Source organism: Sorex fumeus, unplaced genomic scaffold (genome assembly GCF_029834395.1).
Source record: "Sorex fumeus unplaced genomic scaffold, SorFum_2.1 ptg000010l, whole genome shotgun sequence".
Classification (NCBI taxonomy): Eukaryota; Metazoa; Chordata; class Mammalia; order Eulipotyphla; family Soricidae; genus Sorex; species Sorex fumeus.
In genome coordinates this window covers 14,665,526-14,684,631 of record NW_026606067.1, presented here as the reverse complement: position 1 = coordinate 14,684,631, position 19,106 = coordinate 14,665,526, and the positions used below count along the sequence as shown (strand labels likewise).

At 40.7% G+C, this 19,106-nt stretch overlaps 1 protein-coding gene across 1 annotated transcript in view; it reads right to left on the bottom strand.

The window, feature by feature from the left end:
- The window catches only part of LOC130019933 (high mobility group protein B2-like), a 76,635-nt gene extending 57,933 nt beyond the window's left edge, over positions 1-18,702 (bottom strand). The window contains 1 exon segment of the mRNA XM_056110541.1: positions 18,647-18,702. Within this exon segment, the coding sequence (XP_055966516.1) occupies positions 18,647-18,702 (56 nt within the window).
- Positions 18,703-19,106: the final 404 nt, after the last annotated feature.

Here is a 19,106-nt window from a genome sequence, read left to right as displayed (position 1 = left end):
CAGAGAGACTGACACACATAAAACAAGCAAACAAACAAACAAACAAAAAAAAACCAAGAACATCCAGTACTGGTATGAATGCAAGGAGAAAAAGGCTCTCATTCACTGTTGGTGGGAATGTTGATTGGTTCTGTTTTTCTCGAAAACTGAACATATGGACATCCTAAAAAACCTAGGAATTGAGCTTCTATTTGACCCAGCAGCAACACTTCTTGGAATATAATTTTCAACAGCATAAAAAATAGTGGAGAAAATCTGATTTTTAAAAGTTAAAATTGGAAGAGGTGGAAGAGCGAGAAGAGAAAGATAGTAAGCGAGAAGAGAAAGATAGTAATCTGATTTTTAAAAGTTAAAATTGGAAGAGGTGGAAGAGCGAGAAGAGAAAGATAGTAAGCTGATAAAGGAAACAAAATTTATTAGGACTAAAGAGGCTAAAAAGCCATATTAATTTATATTTTATAGAAAATTCCTGTAAATGTTTATAGATAATCTAGATATGATTTTAAAGAGTGCTGAAACATTCTTTAAAATAAATAATTAAATAAATAGGCAGATGAATCTATCCACAAACAAATTATAATTTTTTAGGTTTCCTCTATGTTGCCATCACGATCATGATCACTATCATCCTGTTGTTTGTCAATTGCCTGGAGCAGGCACCAGTAACATTTCCTTCATCCTAGCCCTGAGATTCTAAAAAGTGTCACATTCAAGGTTCTTTCAGGTTTAGGAGAATGAGAACCATCATTGTTACTGGTATTTGGCATATTGGGTACACCATGGGGAATTTGCCAGACTCTGCTGTGTGGGCAGGTTACATTCAGTAGCCTGCCAGGCTGTCCAAAGAAAGAATGAGGTAGTAAGATCTTGCGGGAGCTGGGTTTTATAGTCTCTGGGTCTTGGCCGTTGATGGGATTACACGGTGCCAGGGAGGGTGGGGGTAGTTGGTGGGTGTGATCTCCACCTACTGGAAGATGGAGGATCTGGGTGGAGGATGCTCAGCCCCGATCCGAACATGCTTGGAGATCTCAGCCCCGCAACCCGCATGCCTTTGTTCCTCTGCAGGTACCTTCATGCGTGTGGAGAGTGGCCTCAGCATGGTTGCCATAAAAAAAGAAAAGGAAATGTAGACAATACAGATAAAGAAAGACAAAAGAGAAGGTGAAGGAGAAAGAACAATATTTTTTGTTTGGCTGGTTTTGTTTGTTTTCAGGACAGCAATGCTCAGGGCTTTCTCCTGTCTCTGTGCTCAGAGATCATTTCAATTTGGATCATGGAGGCATAGGTGGTGCTGGGATCAAACTGGGATTATTCACATGCATGGGAAGATATTTGCATGCTGTACTACCTCTCCAGCTTTAGGAGATGTTTTTTTAAGGATAGATGTGCACAGCATTTTAGTACCCCATCAGTTAAGCTTAAAAATGAGCAAAATGGTTCTAGAAATTAAAAAACTATATATTCTACAGTAAGGAAAAATGAAAAACATGCGTACCTGTAATTCAGTGAAAGAAGTAATGAAGTTAACTGCTATGGTCTCTGGAACACTACTATGGGCTACTCCTGAGAACCAGGAATATCCTGAGTATTGTAGAGTACGGTCCCAAAATGAAAATGAATAATTAAATCACTAATATAAAAAATTATATTAATTCATTAATCCAAAAATAAGAAAAATGTCCAGTGTGTGTAATTACCTAGTTATATAAATCTAAAGGTTTAAAACAGATATTTAAGCAATTTAAATAAAATTGTACAGGCACACTAATGGTTGTGGTATTGGAATTATGTGCATTAAAATAAGTTGAAGATATCATTTGTGGGACATGCAAAAAACAAAGAATAAGACTAATACCCAAGAACAGTAGAAACATGAGACAAGAAGATTGGTCCATGGTCAAAAGTCAGCCTCAGGTGTTAGGGAGAAGGCAGTTGGGATAGAGAAGGGACCACTATGGCAAATGGCAATGATGTTGGAAATAATCACTATGCTGGTAAGAACTGCAGACTAAAAACAGGTAAAGGAACAAACATGATAACCTTTCAGTATCTGTATTGCAAACAATAATTCCCAAAAGGAGAGAGGGGGGAGAGAGAGAGAGAGAGAGAGAGAGAGAGAGAGAGAGAGAGAGAGAGAGAGAGAGAGAGAGAGAAACTGTAATGAATGCAGGCTGGGTTTGGGACATAACAGGAGGGAAACCGGGAACATTGGTAGTGGGAAATGTACACTGATACACTGATAGAGGAATGGGTATAGGGACATTGTATGACTGAAACACCAGCATGAACAGCTTTGTAGCTATATCTCACAATGAATCAAATAAAAATAAAATATTTTAGTTAATAAATTTTTAAAATATACATGTGATTTTATTTTCAGAAAGATCCCACAGTTGATGATCATAGACTTTATTATAACTTAATTATGTGTTTCGGGGTTGTTGGCGACATAAAATTAGTGTTCAGGGTTTCTGGGATGGATGCTACTTTCAGCAATGTTTGGACAACTAAATTGGAAGCTTCTTGGTGCTTCTTAGGTCCCACAGTGCAGAGACTTACAGGACCCCCCAGTGTTACTTAGAACTATACCAAGTGATACTGAGGTGCCATGAAGTACCCAGAATGGAGGTGGGATCAGGCACAAGCTTTGCACCCAAATCCCTGTGCTGTCTCCCTGACCCTCAGAAGGTCTTAAAATATGCATTTATCAAGATTGATATGTTTTAACATAGTACTAAGGATGTTTTTTATATTTTCAAGATATATTAATGTTTATCAGTTATTCGAGATCATCTCTGAAAGATATTTTAGAATATTAATCCTATAAATGTTGTGTGATATTTGAGTTTATGTATACACTTAAATTGGAGTTGGTTATGCTCAAGGAAGAACAACAGATGTTTTGACATATGTCCAGATGAATACTCTGAACTAGAATTCAAATCTCCTTCTGGAAAACTTTTTGTGCTAACATATGGTAGACAATGAATTTTAAAAAAAGCATTGGCTGTGTATATGACAGGAAAATAGGATTAGTTAAGATTTATTTACAGAGATTAACCAAATTGCACATGGAAGTGGATGAAATTGACTATATTCTTTTGATTTTTAAGTTACTGGCACAAATTCTCTCAATCTTTCCCAAAAATCCCTAAAAATTATATACAATATACTATTTCTAAGTACATTAGCTATCTGTCTTTTCTAAATCATGTGGAGCATATTCACTTTCTACATCAATATAATTCTAAAAGGAATATAAAATTTTAGAGCCCAAATAGTGGGAAAGACATGCTATATTTTAAAAGAAATGTCATTCTTTGTTATCATTAAGAACACTGACTTTAAAGGTTAACAATAGCCACATATAAGTGGCATCAAATAAAATCATATTCTTTTCTACTGTTGATGATATTGTACCACTGTCATCCGGTTATTCATCAATTTATTCTAGCGGGCACCAGTAACATCTCTGTTCCTCCCAGCCCTGAGATTCTAGCAGCCTCTCCTTGCTCATCTTTCCCAATGATTGGAGGCTCTTTCAGGGTCAGGGGAACAGGGGAATGAGACCTGTTATCGTTATGATTTTTGGTACAACAATTATGCCACGGGGAGCTTGCCAGTCTCTGTCTGTGCGGGAAGGATATTCTCGGTAGCTTGCTGGGCTCATCTGTATGTGTATATATATATATATATATGTATATATATATATATACACACACACACATATATATGTGTATATATACATATATATTATGTATGTTTTATATATTTCTCTCTATGATGTGGTGCCTACTGTCTGAACCCCATTAAATATGGTGTGATAATTGTGGAAAATGGGTAGGAAGTGTCTTATATTGTGGAGGCTGCATGGTCCAGAAAGTGGCCTGGAGCGTGGTGGGGGTTGGGTGGTGAAAGTCGGCTGCCTGGGCTGGGTCCCTTTGGGTGGGGAGGGCTCTCACCTGCCCCTTTCTGGGGCACTATGGGTGAAAGTAGCCTGGCGCAGAGTCCAGTGGCATGTTTATGGGAGCCTCATTTTATGTTCCCTTCCAGGAGAAGCAGCCAATGAGTTCTGGAGGGTGGCGGATGAGGAGATTATCTTGCACCAGTAGGGAATGGCTTATGGGTGTGACCGTTGGGTCACTGGAAACTGGAGAAGCAGGAAGAAGATGTCTGCTCCCTGGTCCCATTGAGCCCAGAGGAACTTTGTGAACTTGGACTCTGGGCTCAATGGGACCCGGAAGCAGAGATCTTTTGCCTGCTTTCCCCAGTCTCCAGCTACCCAAGGGTCACACCCATAGGCCACTCTCTGAAGGCACCAGAGAATCTCATCACCCTCCATAACTCATTGGCTGTTTCTCCCAGAAGGGAGCATAAAATGAGTCTGCATAACCATGCCACTGCACTCCGAGCGAGGTTGATGATGTTATAGAAAGTAATATGTGTATTTATTTTCATCAATAATTAAAAATTTAAAATAAGAAATAAGGTAAATTTGTTAGTAATTATTTTATATAAGCTCAAACTTACAGGATACCCAATTAACAAGATATAATGTAGAGTTTTAACTTTTATCTTGGATATGTCACTCATACATAGCACATTCTAACATCACTTAATCACTTAATCCCCGTTATTCATTGATTTACTCTAGCGGGTGCCAGTAACGTCTCCATTCATCCCGGTTGCGTGCTAGCATAGCCCAATGGTATCTGTTCGTTCTAGGAACATGCAGAGCCTCAAACCGATCATTCAGGGTCTTCACGAAGAAGTCTGACCATCTTGCAGGTGGGCGTCCACGTGATCTTTTGATGTCCTGTGGAATCCAATCAGTAATGGCTCTAGTCCAGCGGTTGTCTGTAAACCTCATTACCGTGTCCAGCCCATCTGATTTTTGATGTCTTGGCAAATGAGACAGCGTCCCTGATTCTTGAGCGTTGACGAAGATCAGAACTCCGGATTCTATCTCTCATTTGAGTGAATATTCCAAGCATAGCTCTTTCGATTCCTCTTTGAGAGACCTGAATAGCGTTCTCATCCTGTTTTCGTAGAGTCCAGGTCTCTGAGGCAAATGTTAATGCAGGAAGAATAGTGGAATCAAAGAGATGTGCTCGTAGCTGGAGGTTCTTTGTCCTTTTAGTTATTTCTTCAATGTTCTTGAATGCATTCCAAGCCGCTCTCTTCCTCCTGCGCAACTCAGGTGCCAGGTCACTCATCATGTTGATTTCTCAACCTAGGTATATATAACTGTTGCATTTGGAGATGGAGGTTCCGTTGAGAGCGAATGGAGCATCAGGAACAAGGCTGTTTCTCATAAACATTGTCTTCGTAAGATTCAGCTGTAGTCCGACCTTTCCACATTCACGGTCAAAGTCCTTCAGCATTTGTGCCGCTTAGCTGATGCTTGGTGTTATTAGAACGATGTCATCAGCAAAGCAGAGGTGGTGTAGTTGCTGACCATCTATTTTCACTCCCATGCTTTCCCATTCCAGTCGTCGCATGATGTTCTCGAGGGTGGCACTGAAGAGTTTTGCTGAAATGGTATCACCTGCCGAACCCCTCTCTTGATATGGATGATTACTTCTTTGTAGAGTGGTGAGATCTTGGTAGTGAATCCGCAATAGAGCTCACGAAGGATCCTGATGTATTGAGTTTGTATGCCCTGATTGGCTAGGGCTTCCATGACCGCTTCCGTCTCAACAGAATCAAAGGCCTTCTTTAAATCAATGAACGTTAGACAGAGTGGCATCTTGAACTCCCGAGAAACCTCAATGAGCTTAGTAATCGTGTGGATATGGTCGATGGTACTGAATCCTTTTCGGAATCCGGCTTGTTCAGATGGTTGTCCTTCATCTAGTGTTCTGCTAATCCTATTCAGGATAACTCGAGTGAACAGTTCGTAGAGGACAGACAATAGACAGATTGGGCGATAGTTGCCAATGTCGTGGATGTCTCCCTTCTTGTATAGTAGTACAGTCCTGCTGGTTTTCCATTGGGATGGAACCTTGCATTCAGACAGGTAGCAAGTGAAGAGCCGAGCCAATGTATTGATGAGTACTGATGGTAAGTTCTTCAGGTGTTCAGGTCTGATCTTGTCTGGGTCAGGTGCTCTTTGTTTCTTTACCAACGAGATGGCATGTTGGATTTCGGAAGAGAGAACATTGGAAATGACATATCCATCATGTGGTTTGTGGTATGTGGGCAAGTGGACGTGGCTATTAAAGAGATCTGAGTAGAAGTCATGAATAATCTTCTCCATTGCCCTTCTGGAAGATGTGATAGATCCATCATGATGTCGGAGGGCAGTCATCTTGGTTTTGTAGTTGGTGAAGGACAGGCGGGCATTACGAATGCTTTTCCCAGCTTCTGCCGCATCTACCAGTACTGCTGCTCTCCTGTTTTTGAGGTCATCCTTGATGGCTTCTCTGCACTGTTTTGCCAGTTCGGATGTTCTCTTGTGGTTGCCTGAGGCATGTGCCAAGCCACGTTGGCGTATAAGTTCAAGAGTGTTCGAAGAAAGGCGGTTTTTTGTGGTTATCTCTCTCTTGGCATTCCTCGTACAATCATGGAGGTGCTGAATCATTCGATCGTATTCCTCATCAATGTTGTCAATGACGGCATCTTCCCATGTTGCCGCAACAGAGCTAAAGAGCTCCCAGTTGGTGGTCGTTCTGGGAGTCCTCTTCTTAAACCTTGCATCTTTTCTCCTCGTTCTGTGAGGTAGAATTTTGCACGAAGAAGATGGTGGTCTGATCCCGTATGATTTTGTGTGATTCTAACATACAAAAACATATTCACATACCATTTCTCATATATTATGACTAAGCATGTTTTGAAAAGTGTCATAAATGTATGCTTCAAATTTCACTTAAGTTTCAACAATTGGTGATAGGTTGCTCATATACTAAGGATTTGACAATTGGGGATAGAATGTGATAAATCAGAACTTCTTTATGTTAGATTCCCTCACACCTCTAAAAGTAAATTTAGCAAAGCGGTAGGGCGTTTGCCTTGCACGCAGCCAACATGGCCGACCCGAGTTCGATTCCTCCGCCCCTCTCGGAGTGCCCGGCAAGCTACCGAGAGTATCTCACCCTCACGGCAGAGCCTGGCAGGCCCCCCGTGACGTATTCGATATGCCAGACACAGTAACAACAAAGTCTCCAATGGAGACGTTACTGGGCCCGCTCGAGCAAAATCGACGAACAACGGGAGGGCCTTTACCTTTTACCTTTACTTCACTAAAAAAATAAATTCAAATTGGCAGAACTTTATGGAAATAAAGAATATTAATTCAATCAAAAAGTGTACTAAAAAGGTCACAACTATACAAAAATAATTTTTAGCAAGTACATGAAATTTTCAAGCTCAAGTCATTTCATATTGTAAAAATATTGGCATTTACTCAGGGCCATTTGTATTTAGCATTACCATTCTTTCTTAGTCCCATGTCAGAGAATATTTCTCCTGTCTGTGTCTGAATTTCAGAGGTGAGTAGAAGAATTGAGACACTTACCTACTATGTGTTACAAAGTAAGGTTATGGGAGAATTAAGTAAGGTTAAGAGAAGATTCCTGAACTGTTCAAGAGAAAGCATTAATGAAGCAACTTGTAAAGAATGACTTCTACAAATCCTTTGACATGTTATGTGATAACTGTATTCCATAGACAATTATATTGGAATTGCTACATCTACTCCCAGCAGAGCCTGACAAGCTACCCGGAGTATTCAATATGCCAAAAACAGTAGCAAGTCTCACAGTGGAGACATTACTGGTGGCTGCTCCAGCAAATTGGTAAATAATGGGATGACAGTGCTAAGTGTTACAGTGTTACATATACTCCTGTGGGAATAACTAATATTCAGGTTAGCATTAGTTTTGAAGAAAAAAAGAACTGTAATTATCAGTGTTCTATTTCTCAGTGGAAAAGAGTCTCCAATCCAGCAGCACTGAGAAAGACCAATAAGGAGAGGCTGTTAAAATTTAAGGATTGGGACGAATTGAGACATTACTGGTGCCCACTCGAGCAAATCAATGAACAACGGGATGATAAGTGATACAAGTGATGTGTTTATGAAATAAATATTTTATCCTATGTAAGAGCTATATAATATAAGCTATTTTATACAAATATGGACACTTACATATGTAACATCACATATGCACATTTGTTTACTGAGACCTCAAAACACTTTAATACAAACTAAAGCAAATATTTTCAATTTAATTTTAACAGGGTAGTCTTGTTTTTTTCTTTTTTAACTATAAAAACTGGATGGTGACTTTGGGGTCTGGAAGCATCTCTGGAACGTTTTGCTCTCTTCAGAAATTCATTTGTGAGTCTCTGGATTGTTGATGCTAATGTACTTATATGGTGCCTAGAGGTGGTTCATGGGTATGACTGGCAGGTAGCTGGAAGTACAGCATGCTGGGGGAGATGTGCTGCTCTCGGTGTATGCCACCACTGATCTACCAGAAGTAGCACACTGCATTTGATGGGGCGTAAAGTAGAAGGCGTCCGATCAGCACAAAAGGCTCTAACTGTTAACATGTTAGTGATCTCTTATACAGTGGTTTAATGGCTCCAAGGTAAGATAAAACAATTTTCATACATTTTGCTCTAAAGAAATCTTTATGGATCATTTTTTGTCAACTACTTATAACAAGCAATACAAAAATATTATTTAGCATCCACTTTGGGGCCAGGCTGGGAAGGTGGTGAGAAAATTTGAAATAATGGTGGTGGGAAGGTGTAATGGTGGTGGGATTGATGTTGAAATATTGAATGTAATAAATTATTCTGAAAAACTTTATAAAAACAAAATTTAAAAATTGATAATATAAGATATAATAGTAAACTATATTTTGCCATGAGTTTAGAAATTGGTATTAATAATATTTCATAGACAGGGTCAGCATTGCATTATATAAAGCAGTTATTTTGTTGGTATAGAATACTAAGTTTAAATGTTGGGGTAGTAAAAATAATGACCATAATGTAAACTAACTGATTTATTAGGCTGTTTCAATATATATTTTCATCTCTATTTTAAGTGGTCGTTCAAATGTGTTCTTATTTCAGGCTAGTTGTGGCACAGTAAAGCCTACATCAAGCCAAAAAGTGTTTCTCAAGGATCAAAGGTACTTGATATCTAAGAAGAGGAAAGTGCAGATGGGAACATTTTTTTGAAGAAAAGGTAAAAATATGACGAATACTTCTATGGTGTTGATGTTTCATGGATGTGTGAAAGCTTGAATCCATGTAGACCCAGGGTTCTCTTGTTTCATATAATTTAGAATTTTATTTCAGGGGTCACAACAATGGCACCAGGTTGGGAGTCAGCCTTTGTCATGATCCTGGTTAAGGATGTAAGATTAGCTTTTGAAGATTTTCCAAAGTTATCTATGAGAAAGAACTGAGTTGGCCCATATAATTAAGAAGTTGTTGATCTTTAACAATGACCTTGCCCAAAATAAAGATAATAGATAATTAAAATTCTCTGACTTTTCAGGAATCTTAAAATCCTTAGTTCCTTAAGAGAAAGTATAGGGGTTAAGGAAATGATGCTCTTATGAGTAACTTGACAAATAGTAGCCAAAAACCTGCAGATGGATTATGGCTTATTTATCACAAAACAAAAAAAATATGATTTTAAAGCTTGGCTAAGTATATTAAATATCTCAATATATAATACTTTAGAAAAATTTCATCATATCACCATGATGGCAGTTGCTATTATTGATTTGTCTCAATATACAATAACAGCAGTGAATTTTGGTGAAGACTAGTTGTTAGCTCTGAGTTTCACATGGTACTCTTGTGTCAAAGCAGACTAATGAATTGTAATGAATGTATCAGTATGATGGAAAAGTTGATGACAGGGGAGAAAGTTATGTGTAGGAGCATAGAGTGTTTAGGGAAACATCTGTTCTTTGCCCTCAATTTGGTTGTGAAACTAATTTTCTATTAAAAAGCTGTATACACAGGCCAGAGTGATAGATATTACAGCAGATAAGGTGCTTAGCTTACAAGTGGCCGGCCCAGTTTCCATACTGATACCCACTATGTTCCCCAAGCCCACCAGGAGTGGTCTCTGAGCTTAGAGTCAGGAGTCATCTCTAAGCACAGCCGTGTGTGGTCCAAAATCAAAACAACAACAAAAAAAGAGAAGTGTAAATCCTAGTACACACTTTGCATACATTCTTTAAAAGTTTATTTCATACACATATCTATTCTTTTTGATAGAGGTATCATGGCTACCAGTGGATCCGTAGGTTATTTAGTGGAAAATTATGAGGTTGGCATCAGCACTCTTTTGTCTTTGTACTCATACAGAACTTTGAGTCTTCAAAGAGAGTCAGGCCTGACAATATCAGTGAAGCATAGGAAGGATAATGTCAGGTGGTGTAAGCAAAACCAGACAGTTATCTTAACTGGATTTTTTAGTTTGTAAGACTGAAGTCTCATGACAATATCCATTACAATTGCTTGTGTAAAACAACAGCAAAGTACATGAAGGAGGTTTGGAAAAATATAAAGCTAATAAATTTATAGACCATTAAAGTTTGCAAATGGATGAAACCAGATTGTTTGAGATAAGTGCTTGTTAGAACCTCATTTTTTATAAAAGAAAGCAGCCTAACTAGAATTGAAGTGCATGGAAATAAAGCTCATGGCTTTCACATAGGGGACATGGGTGAATAGTTTTTGAAAACACAGCTTATTTATTTATTACACACAGAGACACACACACAAACACGCACACATATGTTTAAAGGTCTTTCAATTGGTTCTACCCCATATGAAATTCAGACTGTGAAAAAAATAAGCGAAATGGTACAATTTATGATGGAAAGGATTAATCCCTTACTAGCTACTTTTTTAAGGATAAATAATAACTCTTTAATGTATCATTTCCATTTCATGTTGTTCATGTTTTATATTTTTCTTCATTGCCTTCATCCAAAGAAGTTTATATATATATCATTCATATATAATTTATATTTGAAATTAATTTGAAAATACTTTATATTTAAAATTACTGACATTATTTATATATTATACACATTTAATGATACATAATGTGAGGAATGTAAATAAACCAATAGCAGAGATGAAGTGAGGGCAAAGAAAATTGGGAATTAGATATTCTGACATCAGTAGTCTTTTGTTTATTTGGAATCCCAATTTGTTTTATTTATTTTTTTAGTCACACTGAGATACAGAGTTAAAAAGCTGATCATGGTTGAGTTTCAGTCATACAGTGTTCCAACACCCCTCCCTCCACCAGTATACACTTCCCACCACAAATGTCTTCAGTTTCCCTCCTGCCGCCCTCCCCACTGCCTATCTCTTTGTCTCTATGTCCCTGAAGCCTCCATCCATTTATAGAAAAATTTCATAACTTCATTTTTCCTAATAACTGCATAATATTTCATTATGTAGATGTATCATAAATTCTTTAACCGTTCATAAGTTCTCTGGCACTCAGGTGGTTTCCAAGTTCTGACGACTGTGAATAGAGCTGTAATGATCTTAGAAGTGCAGATAGCATTTCTGCTGCGTGTTTTTGGTTCTCCAGGGTATATTCCCAAAATTGGTATTGCTGGGTTGTATGGAAGGAATGCCCTATGTATATTTTAAATGCTAGATCAACCTGCATTCCTTTCAACAATGAACAAGAGTCCCTTTCTCCCCCATCCACACCATCATTGGCAGCTCTTGTTCTATTATGTAAATTTCAGTCTCTGTGTTTGAGATCTTATCTCATTGTTGTTTTGATTTGCATCTCCCTGATGATTAGTGATGTAGAAATTTTTTACACTTCTTTTGGCCATTGTGGCGACGGCTGGGTAGTGGAAGTAGTGTCCTAGTGACACTACTTCCACTACCCAGCCGTCGCCACACTCCAGGACGCTTTCCGGACCCGTGCGGCAGCTCCGGCCGAGACCCACGCACAACTGAAGACCCACAGAACAAGGTAAGTGGAACTCTCTGAGACCTTGGACTCCAGGCTCGGCGGACCCAGGGACAGAGCTTCTCTGCTTGCTCCCACCACCACAGGTGACAAAGGGATTCTAATCAGGAGCCCCACCCTCCCCTGCCCTGTCTGCTTCCATCAACCACCCAGGGATCGAATTGTGCACAGGAGACCCACCCTACCCAGATAAATATCCCACTGGCAGACTTCCACTCTCGACACTACTTCCACTACCCAGCCGTCGCCACACTCCAGGACGCTTTCCGGACCCGCGCAGCCGCTTGCACATCATAAGACACTAAATACCCGTCTTCTGGAATTGTCGTACCATATTTGATAGGGTTCAAATATGGTAACACCTACAAGGGTGATTAGAGGTCACCCCAAAAGCCTCTATACCTCTCGGAAAGACTGGCAAGCTACCGAGAGTATTCCGCCCGCACGGAAGAGCCTGGCAAGCTATCCGCTGTGTATTCGATATGCCAAAACCAGTAACTACAACTGGTCTCCTTCACCTGACCCTGAAGGCTTCACCGACATGGCAGCACTGAGAAGGATGAGAAAGGAGAGGCCGACAAAATCTCAAGGCCGACCTAGGCTGCCACAACGAAGGAAGACAAAAATGATCGTCTGTACTTTCAATGCACGTACGCTAGCATCAGATGCATCCATCGAGGACCTGATGGTACAAGTGCGAATGATCAAGTACGACATCATTGGTCTGACCGAGACAAGAAGACACGAATCTCACCATGCCGTTTTCGACACTGGAGAAGAATTGTTCCTCGGAACATGCGATAAAAGAGGTGTTGGAGGCGTCGGTGTCCTTGTCAACACAAACTTGGCCAAGAGCATTGATTCATTCGAATGCCTAACAACCCGAATCGGACGTTTACATTTGAATAGATGTGGCTCACTGCCTGCAGTTTCTATCTTCGTTGTCTACGCACCAACATCTCATTATGATGAAAGAGAAATCGAGAAGTTCTACATGGAGCTAGAGAAGTTCTATAAAGAAGACCACACCTTTTACAAGATCATTGTGGGTGATTTTAATGCCAAGATAGGACCGAGAAGATCAGCTGAAGAACTTCACATCGGAACCCATGGCCTAGAATGGAACGAACAGGGTGAGAGACTGTCTGAGTTCATCATTTCGACCAAGACCATTCATGGTAACTCACAGTTCCAGAAGGCAGAATCTAAACGATGGACATGGGAGTCTCCCGGTGGACGATTCCACAACGAAATAGACCACATCATATTCAATCGACGGTTTTGCCTGACTGATGTCGCTGTTGTCCCAAAATTTCGAAAGGGATCGGACCACCGTCTCCTTTGTGCAAAATTCTACTTCACAGAGCGGGGAGAAAGGGCTGCAAAGTTCAAAAAGAGAACTCCCAGAACGACCACCAACTGGGAACTCTTTGGTACTATTGCGGCAACATGGGAAGATGCCATTGTTGACAACATTGACGAGGAATACGATCGACTGGTTCAGCACCTCCATGAATGTGCGAGGAACACCAAGAGAGAGATAGCCACAAAAAGTCGCCTATCTTCGAAAACTCTTGAGCTAATTCGCCAGCGTGGTTTGGCGCATGCCTCAGGCAACCGCAAGCTAACGTCCGAGCTTGCAAAGCAGTGCAGAGATGCGATCAAGGAAGACCTCAAAGAGAGAAGAGCAGAAGTACTGGTAGATGCAGCAGAAGCCGGGAAAAGTATTCGTAATGCCCGCCTGTCCTTCGCCAACTATAAGACCAAGATGACTGCCCTCCGACGTCCTGATGGATCCATCACATCCTCCAGAACGGCAATGGAGAAGATTATCCATGACTTCTACTCAAATCTCTTCGATAGCCATGTCCACTTGCTGACATACCAAATTCCACAGGATGGGTATGTCGTTCCCAACGTTCTCCCTTCCGAAATCCGACACGCCATTTCGTCAGTAAAGAAGCAAACAGCACCCGGCCCAGACAAGGTCAGACCTGAACACCTGAAGAACCTGCCGTCAGTACTCATCAATACACTGGCTCGGCTCTTCACTCGCTACCTGTCTGAATGCAAGGTTCCATCTCAATGGAAAACCAGCAGGACCGTACTACTGTTCAAGAAGGGAGACATCCATGACATTGGCAACTATCGCCCGATCTGCCTATTGTCTGTCATCTACAAGTTGTTCACTCGAGTCATCCTGAATAGGATTGGCAGAACACTAGATGAAGGACAACCATGTGAGCAAGCAGGGTTCCGCAAAGGATTCAGCACCATCGACCATATCCACACGATAACCAAACTCATTGAGGTTTCTCGGGAGTTCAAGATGCCGCTCTGCTTAACGTTCATTAATTTAAAGAAGGCCTTTGATTCTGTTGAGATGGAAGCGGTCATTGAAGCCCTAGCCAATCAGGGCATTCAAGCCCAACACATCAGGATCCTCCATGAGCTGTATTGCGGATTCACTAACAGGATCTCACCATTCTACAAAGAAGTGATCGTTGATGTCAAGAGAGGGGTGCGGCAGGGTGATACCATTTCACCAAAACTCTTCAGTGCCACCCTCGAGAACATCATGCGACGACTGGAATGGGAAGGAATGGGAGTGAAGATAGATGGTCGGCAACTACACCACCTCCGCTTTGCTGATGACATTGTTTTAATAACACCAAACATCAGCCAAGCGGCACAAATGCTGGCCGACTTTGACCGTGAGTGTGGAAAGGTAGGACTACAGCTGAATCTTACGAAGACAATGTTTATGAGAAACAGCCTTGTTCCTGACGCCCCATTCGCTCTCAATGGAACGACCATCTCCGAATGCAACAGCTATGTGTACCTAGGTCGAGAGGTCAACATGACAAATGACCTGGCACCCGAGCTGCGCAGGAGGAAGAGAGCGGCTTGGAATGCCTTCAAGAACGTCGAAGAAATAGCTAAGAGGACGAAGAACCTCCGGCTCCGGGCACATCTCTTTGATTCCACTGTTCTTCCTGCATTAACATATGCCTCAGAGACCTGGGCCCTACGCAAACAAGATGAGAACGCCATTCAGGTCTCCCAAAGAAGAATAGAAAGAGCTATGCTTGGAATATCACGTTTCACTGAAATGAGAGAACGAATCCGGAGTTCTGACATCCGTCAACGATCAAGGATCAGGGACGCTGTCTCATTTGCCAAGGTGTCGAAAATCAGATGGGCTGCTCACGTAATGAGATTTAAAGACGACCGTTGGACTAGAGCTGTTACTGATTGGATTCCACGGGATGTCAAGAGACCGCGTGGCCGCCCACCTACCAGATGGTCAGACTTCTTCCTGAAGATCATGAACGATCGGTTTGAGGCCCTCCATGTTCCCGGAGCGAAGAGATGCCATTGGGCTACACTAGCACGCGACAGGGACAAATGGAGACGTTGCTGGGGCCCGCTCGAGCAAATCGATGACTAACGGGAAGTTAAGTGATTAAGTGATTTTGGCCATTTATTTTTCTTCTTTAAGAAATTTTCTATTCATTTCTTCTCCCTATTTTTTGATGGGGTTGAATGTTTTTTACCTTGTAAAGTTCTACTAGTGCTTTATATATCTTAGATATTAAACCCTTATCCAATGAGTATTTGATCAATATTTTTTCCTAATCTGTGGGCTCTATATCTTTGTCACTGTTTCCTTGAGGTATAGAAGAATTTTACTTTCATGTAGTCCCATTTGTTTACCTTTGCTTATACTTGCTTGGTCAGTGGTGTTTAATCTTTGAAGATGCTTTTAGCTTCAATGTTGTGAAGGCTTATGCCCACATTTTCCTCCATGTATATTAAGAAATCATGTCTGATATCACTTTTGATCTGAAATTTATGCCTGGCTTTAGAAAGAGGTCTTAGTTCATTTTTTTTCCCCAAGTAACTGCCCAGTTTTCCAAGCACCACTTTTGAAGAGGTTTTCCTTGTTCCACTAGTTTCAGTCTTGCTAATCATATATCAGTCTTGTTTATTTTCTCAAAGGACCAGCTCTTTGTTTTGTTGAATTTAAAAAAAAATTATTAGTTAAACACCATGAGGTACAGTTGTAGACATACAAACTTTTGTGCTTGGGTTTCAGTTATCTATTGAGTACTCATCCCTCCACAAGTGCCCATTCTCTACCTCCAATGCTCCCAGTATCCCTCCCACCCCCCATCAGCTCCATCATGCTCCACCCCTGTGGCAGGGCATTCCCTTTTGTTTTCTCTCTCCTTTTGGGTGCTGTGGTTTGGAAAAGAGGCATTAAGTGGCAATTATCTTCAGTCTATAGTCTAATTTCAGCATGGATCTCTCATCCTGGGAGGATCCTCCAAACACCCTTTTCTTGGTGTTCCCTTCTCTGTCTGAGATGCCCTTACCCCTAGCATGTGCGGCTGGCCTCCAAGCCATGGAGTGAACCTCCTGGTACTTATCTTGGCTATTCTTGGATGTTAGTCTCCTATTTTGTTACTTTATGTTTCCCAGATGAATGCAATCTTTCTATATCTGTCCTCTCTTTCTGACTCGTTTCACTTAGCCTAATACTTTCCATGTAGTACCACTTGTATGTAAAGTTCATGACTTCATCTTTTCTAACAACTGCATAGTACTCCAGTGTGTAGATATACCAGTTTCTTCAACCAGTCATCTGTTCTCAGGTACTCAGGTTTTTTCCAGATTTTGGCTATTGTGAATAGTGCAGCAATGAACATAGAAGTGCAAATGTCATTTCAACTGTACTTTTTTTTGCCTCTCTAGGATATATTCCCAGGAGTGGTATTATTGGATCAAATGGGAGCTCAATTTCTAATTTTTGGAAATTGTCCATACTGTTTTCCAAAAGGGCTGAACCAGTTGTCATTCCCAACAGCAGTGAAGGAGGGTCCCTTTCTTGCCATGTGCACGCCAACACCTCCTGCTTTTGTTCTTTTGGATGTGGACCAGTCTCTGTGGTGTGAGATGATATCTCATTGTTGTTTTGATCTGCACCTCCCTGATTATTAGTGATGTAGAGCATTTTCTCATGTGCCTTTTAGCCATTCAGATTTCTTCTTTGGAAAAGTTTCTGTTCATTTCATCACCCCGTTTTTTTGATGGAGTTAGATGTTTTCTTCTTGTAGAGTTCAACCAGTGCTTTGTATATCCTTGATATCAACCCCTTATCAGATGGATATTGGGTAAATATCCATTCCCATTCTGTAGATTGTCTCTGTATTCTGGTCACTGTATCTTTTGAGGTGCAGAAGCTTTTTAATTTAACATAGTCCCATTTGTTTAACTCTGTTTCCACTTGGTTGGTCAGTGGAGTGTTGTCTTTGGAGACACCGTTAGCCTCAATATCGTGGAGGTTTTTGCCAATCTTGTCTTCAATGTACCTTATGAATTTTGGCCTGATGTTGAGATCTATTTTGATCTGACTTTTGTGCATGGTGACAAACACATGGCAAGCATTATCCTTAATGGGGAAAAACTAAGGGTGTTTACTCTAAGATCAGGGACAAGACAAGGATGCCCACTATTACCACTTCTATTTAACATAGTACTGGAGGTACTTACAATTGTGATTAGGCAAGAAAAAGACATTAAAGGCATCCAGATAGAAAAAAAAAACAAATCAAGCTCTCACTATGTGCAGATGATATGATACTATATATTGAGAATCCTAAATTGCAAGAAACTCCTAGAAACAATAGACTTGCACAGTAAAATTTCAGGCTATAAAATAGATGCCCAAAATTCCATGACCTTTCTATACACAAATAATGAGAGAGTGTAAAGTGACATGAAAAAAATCCCATTAACAATTGTGACTCGGAAAATTAAATACCTCGGAATCAGCCTAACTAAGGAGGTAAATGACCTCTACAATGAAAACTACAAAACACTACTCCATGAAATAAAAGAGGACACGAGGATATGGAAACATATCTCCTGCTCATGGATAGGAAGAATTAACATGGTCAAAGTGGCAATACTCCCAAAAGCATTATACAGTTTCAACGCGATCCCTATAAGGATACCCATGAAATTCTTCAAAGGAATAGATCAAGCACTCCTGAAATTCATATGGAACAACGAATGCCCACGAATAGCTAAAGCAATTCTTGGGAAAAATATGTGGGGAGGCTTCACCCTCCCCAACCTCAAACTCTACTACAAAGCGGTAATAATTAAAACAGCATGGTACTGGAACAGAAGCAAGGTGGCAGACCAATGGAACAGGGTGGAATATCTGTACACACAACCCCAAATGTATGAACATTTAATCCTTGATAAGGGAGCAAGAAATGTGAAGAGGATCAAGGAAAGCCTCTTTATCAAATGGTGCTGGCATAACTGGACAACCACATGTTTTGTTTATCTTTTGGACTGCTTTTTTTTGTTGTTGTTTGGGATTCCAGCTAATAATTTCTGCTTTAAGTTTTATTTTTTTCCTTACTCCTGCCTGGTTTGGTCTTCTTTTGTTGATCATTTTATAAGATCTTAAGCTATGTCTTTAAGTTATTGATGTGGGTCCTCTCTTCCATCTTAATGCTTTCAAAGCTATAAACTTTCTTCATAACACTGCTTTTGCTGTGTTCCACAAGTTCTGGTAGCTCATATTCTCATTCTCATTTGTTTCCTGAAATCTTTTTTATTTCCTCTTTGAGTTCCTCTCAAACCTACTGATTGTTCAGCACTGAGCTCTTTTGTTTTCCGATCACGATCACGATCACAACCATCCTATTATTCATCGATTGCCTCGAGCAGGCCCCAGTAACGTCTCCTTCATCCTAGCCATGGGATTTTCTAAAAAAAAAGTGCCGTATTCAAGGCTCTTTCAGAGTTAGGAGAATGAGACCCATCATTGTTACTGGTATTTGGCATATTGGGTACGCCACGGGGAGTTTGCCAGACTCTGCCATGTGGGCAGGTTGCATTCGGTAGCCTGCCAGTTTGTCCAAAGTAGGAATGAGATAAGATGTTGAGCGGCCACGAACGGGGCCGCGCGCTTCCGGGACCTGGGTTTTATAGTCTCTGAGTCTTGGCCGTTGATGGGATTACATGGCGCCAGGGTGCCAGTTGGTGGGTGTGACCCCTGCCTACTGGAATTTGGAGGATCTGGGTGGAGGATGCTCAGCTCCGA